This window comes from Diadema antillarum, unplaced genomic scaffold (genome assembly GCF_040938485.1).
Source record: "Diadema antillarum isolate AM-2024a unplaced genomic scaffold, OU_Dant_1.0 seq00000345_RagTag, whole genome shotgun sequence".
NCBI classification, from domain to species: Eukaryota; Metazoa; Echinodermata; class Echinoidea; order Diadematoida; family Diadematidae; genus Diadema; species Diadema antillarum.
Genome location: NW_027271356.1, coordinates 641,479 through 648,511, shown reverse-complemented (window position 1 = coordinate 648,511; position 7,033 = coordinate 641,479). Strand labels below are relative to the sequence as shown.

Here is a 7,033-nt window from a genome sequence, read left to right as displayed (position 1 = left end):
AACCTCAAAGAACTTTATTGCAATAATAGAATAACTTTTTTTTTTTTTACAAAACACAATGACTATTATTTACATGAGAGTATAAAAAGAATGGAAACCTGGCAAAAGAGGAAAACGGTAACAACTTGGCGCATACTGTATTGGGAGCCGTAGAACATTTTACAGTTGGGGGGGGGGGCCCTCTGGCATGAGGGGGCGGTGTTTGTGGTTAGTTGGTCAAAGGTCAATGCTCGCTTCCCTCTCATTTCACGGGAACAATGTAGAGAAGTTGACATCTTTCTGTTTTTTTTGATTTCTTTGTTTTTTGTCTGTTTTCTTATCACAGCCACCCCCCCCCCCTTTCTCAGTGGCTCCTACTCATGAAATGTATACAATACATGAAAAGTAGAGCTACATTCAACAAAGTGTCAATCTTAATAAACTGCACATCAGTCAAAACTTGTGACAGGACATAAAAATCTCACCTTTTGCAAATGTTTGACTGATTAAGAGCAGAGGAAATCCAGTTTTTTTGCTGTACAGAATATTTTTGTTATGACCATTATGACACGATACTATGACATACATGTTCTTGTCCTCTCATGAATTTTTAATGAATTTGCAACAGTGCCTTGAAAATCTCCCATATTAAAGAAAATACAAAGTATGGGGTACATTGTACATGTATCTATAACAATTGCACATGTACAATGCACCGATATGCCAACAACATGATTATAAACACATCCCAGGAAATGAGCTTCAAAGCATCTCTATACAAGAGTGGGACTTTCCACATGAACATTTCTTGTATGTCAGTTGTTTATTACTATTTTTTTTTTGTTTTGTTTTTATGCAAATGAGATTACAATGTACTTACTCTGGCAGACATTACAAGAAAGCCCCCACTTTTTTTGCATAGTGTACATAGGAATACATAGGGTCTAACCACTTTGGGTCCCGCCCTTTTTTTTTTCACTCCAGAAGAGGCACCAGAAAAATGTAGTTCACCATTAATTTTTGGTTTTTGCTTGTCAGCTGATTAACCTGGGAAGTTGTACCAAAATTTCAGAAAATTGCACTGAAGGCCTTTTCTTTTTTCTTTTTCTTTTTGCTTGTCAGCTGCAGAAACCCGGAAGTCGCATCAAAAAATTGCGCGGAAGGCCCTTTGTTTTTTTGTCAGCTGATGAAACCTGGAAGTGGCATTAGAAATATAGACTGGGCTCCCCACTTTTACAAACGTGGCACCAGCCCTGAACATTGCCTGGTTTTGACTCATAGACAGCACGATGGTAGCATTTGTTATACACATATCAACATCATCTGCGAATGAACATATGGTACCTCTTAAAAACAATTTTGATGTGCATATCCTAAAGCATCATACTGTTTCCTTGAATGATTTGTCTCCATCATTTGGCTTAATGGTTCCATCAACAATAATCTGAATGGAAAGAGATTATATACACTGAAAACAATTTTTTTCCCTCTCTCTCTCTTAGGTCCCAGTCCAACTGTTGTTGGGAATTCCAGAGTCACAAATTTCTCATTTGACAGGTACCAATAAATGCTACTTTTTTTTTCCTTTCTCCATTTTTTTTTTTTTTGGGGGGGGGGGTGGGGGGGGGGGGGGAATGGGTGGGGGAAAAGAATATTTGGCAAGTATTCTGTCACACCTATAGACCTCATTAGTACTACTACAATGTATCAGCCATCCAAGGCATAACATGATAACACAATTCTCCAGCTTCACTCTGCTGCCTCCTTTTTTCCAATTATAACAGCTGCATCAACACACAAAAAAAAGAATACAGAAAACAAAGAAGCAGTCTGGTCTTGCTTTTGCTATCATTGCTGTTTTTTGTGTTGACGTTGTCTTTTGTGGTTGTTTTTGCTCCACCAGACAAAATATACCTCCATGCAAAATGAAAGGTCAGACTGTGTCCACCAACTGTCTCTTCTCTGATTGTTAGCAAAAGACCTCAGAGTAATACTGCCTCTGCGTGTCGTTGAGCCGCCAACCGCCTGCTCTTAGCTCCACTAGCTCCAAGAGGAGGAGGCGAGAGAAGTGGGAGGTCTGGGATCCCAGGAGTTTCTCCTTGATCACTTTGAGGAGCACCTCCATCTGAATCTGCTTGAGGCCATCCAGGATGGAGCCAAGCTCCTTCAGCTGACATCATTGATATGAAAAATTACAAAAGGACAAACATTATGGCTTCTTTCTATGACTACTACAGTGGACTCCCGTTATAACGAAGTCCTCAGGACTGGCAGTCTTCTTTCGTTATATCAAAATTTAGTTATAACCGAACAAATAAACAATAAGAATACACAGTGTGGGTAATGTTGCGGCCTGAATTTTTATTTCATTGTAACCGGAATTTCATTATAACCGTGTTCGTTATAATGGGAGTGCACTGTAACAGCAATGTGATGTCAATATCAAACACAAACACGTGGTTTATCAAAATATGGAATTTGTATCTTGTCATGAAAGATGTTGTAAATGTGAATTCACATGGAAAGGGGAAATAAACGAAAATAATTTGATGTCAGTGTGAAGAAAACATCTAAAACAAATTGTTCATGACATGTACAAATTGTAATCAAATATGAAAAGGAATCAAATGGGGTCTGAGCTGTTGATCCTAGCAGAATTTTAGTCAGAGGCAAAATGACCAATACACAGTTTAAATAAAAAAAGAATACAATGAATGACAATTTACAATATTCAAGGTTAATCATTTTCAATTCAGTCACCATGTACTGTATATCAAATAAGAAAAACATATATTTGTGCACATATATGTATAAGGAACCTACAATCTTGGGGTAGGCACCAACTTAGGCAGACTACTTCTTCCTTTTATATATTCATGTCATAATTTCAAATTATCACTCTGAACTAAACAGCACATGTCCATTATGTATTGGTAAACAGCAAAAGACAATAATTGATCATGCAAAGAATAAACAACCTACTTCTCCCCACCCCCAGGTTCTGGTATGCAAAAATGGCATATTGACCCTACTATCACTGTCTGCTTCAAGCCAACTATACAACAGTTTTATGATTTTGATAGCATCCTTTACGTGTTTTCATAGCCATCAAATATATGCACAGGAAATACCTCATGCAGTCACAAAACACGCCACAAACTACCATTGGTAACAGTAAAAGGTTTCATTTATCCAAAACTCAACATTTTCTTTGAATGCATAAACAGTCATCCTTGCCTAAGTTGAATCTATTTGGACTGAAGAAATAGCTTCGACTTAGAGTAAATTTGACTTATGAGGGATTCAATTCAATAGAATATAGAGAGAAAAGGCCTGAAAAGACCTTCAACTTAGGCAATTACATGTATATGACTTATGCAAGGTCGACTTAAGCAAGGTTGACTGTATATTGTTTTGCTTTCTTTCATTTTAAACATTGAAGTGATATCTCTGTGGGACTGTGCCACATCAGAATGTGATTCTTCGAGGAGATGCATTCTTAGAGCGACAGAAGGCTTACCTGATTACACGCACACTTTATTTCTTCATCACTGGCGTCAGAGTCTGAGAGAATCTGTGTAAAGAAAATGTATATGCAGGGACAAAAGAAATGAGTGCCAGGGAAGTTTGCTTCATCTTACATCAGCTTTAAAAGCATTGCAATATTTCAAGATACAGTGTACTTTCAATTAAAAATGGTATACTGACTGTCCAAAGCATCAAAGTTGAATCACCTTAAATCATAAACTGTCTGGCCGAGAGACAAAATGTGTGATAATGAGCAGATCACAAAATGGACTTGAGAGAAGATACACTCACACTCTCCAGACATGTGAAGACTGGTTCGATGAGCAAAGTGATGAACTCTCCTCCAATTTTCAGGTGCCTGAAAAGGCTGCACAGATAACAGCAAAATGCAAGCCATCGGTTGGGGTCAGTACCCTTCCAGGATGCCCTTGTTGTGAAGTCCTTCTGCAGTCCATAAAATGTTTTGGATGGGGAGGGAGGGGTGAATTAAACAGTCAGGCATTATTGACACATTTCTAACTCTGAGCTGCCCATGTGTGACTTTGGTATGTGATGATTACTGAACAACAGACTGTAAATTGGAAAACACTGCTGTCATGCAAACTATGTGTCAAACTTCAAAAAACATGAGCTCCAAGATTGATACACTTTATGTACAAAAGGTGTTATTGCTCTAGCATGTGTCAGAATAAAAACGAAAAGCAAACTTGCTTCACAAGAAAGAAGTACAGTCAAACAAATGTACAAAAACAAAAGTTTGCTTGCAGAGAACTTACCTCAAGTTCCTTTAGAAGTGGACTGCGAAACTTGGTCCCATTGACTTCCAGGTGGGCCAGTGAAGCACAAAGTCTGGCAGAGTTTTCCGCATTGTTGACGTCATCGAGGCCATAGTGGTACATGAGGAGGGCGAAAGCTGTTATTTGAGCTTCCTTTGAGATGTAATTTGTCGTGTCCTTGCATATGCCATCGACAATGTCCTTGAAAGAAGCCTCATTTGTGCTCCGGGCTGCTTGCAGGGCGAGTACCATAACATTTTGATAGAATTGCTGGGGAGAAATGATAAAAACACAATACAAATCTAGGGTGTTTCCTCGGATCAATATCAAACCACAGTGACAGCAGTGTGATTTGGTGCAGAAGGCTCTGGATAAATTCATAACTTTTGAACGAATTGCCCAATTTTCTTCAAACTTTACTAATGTAATGTCTACTGCTAACTGGATTCATTGAGTCCACAAGCATAAACTGTTGGGTCAGCAAACTGCACGACGTCAATGTAACAGAAGTATCAACTTTTTAATTTCATAATGAAGTTCATTTCAAATGTGATTAAGTTTTGCTGTCTATATGAACTTTGGCTCCTGCTGTAATGGTAGATCAATTAAAAAGCATTGGATGAGAAGCCTCCTTATCCTAAACTGAGTAAGATCAACTTTCTTCTGTTACAACTTTTTTTTTTTTTTTTTTTTTTTGCGAGTGGTTACATTCGCATTTGTGGAGCACAGTACTGAACGGAGAAATGCAATATCCAAAGTATATCGTGATGCCTACTAGTAAATCACTAAATGGCTGTATCTCACAGCTATTTATTTTTTTCTGAATAAATCATCCATATAGGTCTCTAAAATTCTACTATCTACTACAGTAGGGGAAGTCATGTTGTTCCTGTTGTTGTTTTGGTTTTAGTGGAATTTATCACTCAGGAGTGATTATTAATGCACCAAGTCTCTTTTTTATTTATTTCATCTTACTTCATCTTATTTTATTTATTTATTTGTTTATTTATTTATTTATTTATTTATTTTTTGGTCAAATTGACGTCAGTCATAGTTTATACATTCTACTAGGTACTCATTCACCCTTGGGCATGGGCCTTGTGCAGTTGTGGCCTTGGCCAAAATTTGCACCCCCCCCCCCCCCCCCCCCAAAAAAAAAAAAAAAAAAAAAAAGGATGCTCAAGTTGATGTCTTGCAGGACAATCCTCCATCATGAAAAGATGAAAATTATGCAGCAAAATTGAATTATATGAAAATGTGTGCCAAATTGTAAAATTTAGAACCCCTATAATGGCTATATTATGCCAGTATTACTATTGTATTGGTATTGTTACTTTCTACTCCTAATAGTAAATAAGAAGGGGGGGGCATCCTGCTATATCCCGTCCCCTTCGTTTGCTTTGCTTACAGTAAGTTACACTCCCAGCCACTTGAGAAACTTGTCATCTCTGTAAACTTAACAAACTGAACAAAAAGATAAGCTTCAAAACATCCGTCATGACAATATAACGTTAGCATGTATGATGTACAAGTGTAATGTATTTTTCTACAAACTTTCTTTATCAGACATTTTTCTAGATAGCTGCTACCTAGTTCGATCTTGTCAAAGTCAGTGATATGCAGAGTAGATCTAGACGAGTACTACAGTGCCACACTGACTAATGTTACAACTTCCGAAATGGTGAGAATCTCATAAACCTCACCTCGCCCAGAGTGATAATCAGCTGCTCTTTCTCATACTGGCGCGAGGCATCGCTGTCCCCTGCGCTCCCGGGGTTGACGGGACTGAAGTCTGTGGTGGTGGCGCCCAAACCACCTCGCTCGTGGGATAGAGGTTGGTGATGTTTTTGACGACTCGTAGCGGAACGCAAACTGACGTCTTTATTCAAATGCCTGGCTGAGGCCATGACAATGCAATAAGGCCACAACTGCCTGAAGAGTACGTAGCTTAACAAGAATAAGATCAGTGAATTTGTACCATCAAGTCCTAATACGACTGCTGTTACTTGTTTTCCTCCCTAATTGACGGCCACACCATTGACGCAAACACTCACATGTACTGCATGCATGCCCATACCCAGCCAGTAAAGTGTAACGTGTACCTACCAGCTGGTACCTACGGCTTTTTCATCGCATGCCTTGCTCGATCGCGCCCTGTGTTTACGGGTGCAGGACAGGCCGCATGTATCTCATCGGCCTAAAAGTGACTCGGCCCAGACTTCCCCCTCCGTTTTTGTTTTTTTTTGTTTTTTTGTTTTTTTTTGTTTTTTGTTTTTTTTAGCAACGTGAATTCTGACCAGTCAGGACGCGGATATCTCAAGAAACACTTCTGTGATCCCTAATATCGAGTATATATATCATCCAGGCCCCATTTTCTTGTACAAAAGCATTGTAGGCCTATGTGTTTATATTAGTGATGAATTTGATATATTTTTGATTTGTTCGTTTGTAATTGTGTAATTAGTAGTTTGAGCAGTAAAATGATTTGTAAATGTAACTGGACCCTCCTGAAAAACAGTAAGCCATGATGGCAATATTTACTGAGTGAGGCTTATCCAGCCGCTCTGAGTATTGTATTATTATTTTTCATATTTGTATATGCTTGATTGATTGTGACGGAAATGAAATAAACAATAAACAAACCCAAGTATTTATGGCCAAATCTAGATTGTCGGGACACTAACAAGGGTCCGAATATGTACCATGTTATGTACATGTAAAATGTTGTGCCATCGTCAACTGAATCCAGT

At 38.5% G+C, this 7,033-nt stretch overlaps 1 protein-coding gene across 1 annotated transcript; it reads right to left on the bottom strand.

The window, feature by feature from the left end:
- Positions 1–1,726: 1,726 nt before the first annotated feature.
- On the bottom strand, positions 1,727–6,292 carry LOC139730946 (MIF4G domain-containing protein B-like). The gene is made up of 5 exons (XM_071641828.1): positions 5,987–6,292; positions 4,284–4,553; positions 3,799–3,951; positions 3,500–3,553; positions 1,727–2,149 (listed from the first exon to the last, which is right to left on the bottom strand). Exons 1-5 carry the CDS (start codon positions 6,188–6,190, stop codon positions 1,949–1,951), a joined length of 882 nt encoding a protein of 293 aa, XP_071497929.1. The 5' UTR covers positions 6,191–6,292; the 3' UTR covers positions 1,727–1,948.
- Positions 6,293–7,033: the final 741 nt, after the last annotated feature.

What these genes read in the sequence shown, in the direction of transcription:
- LOC139730946 (XM_071641828.1), bottom strand. Translation starts at nt 6,190, where the DNA reads ATGGCCTCAGCCAGGCATTTGAATAAAGACGTCAGTTTGCGTTCCGCT. An exon ending in TGATTATCACTCTGGGCGAG is followed by an intron (nt 4,554 to 5,986) that starts GTGAGGTTTATG and finishes ATTTCTCCCCAG; the next exon opens with CAATTCTATCAAAATGTTAT. An exon ending in TAAAGTGTGCGTGTAATCAG is followed by an intron (nt 2,150 to 3,499) that starts GTAAGCCTTCTG and finishes CAATGATGTCAG; the next exon opens with CTGAAGGAGCTTGGCTCCAT.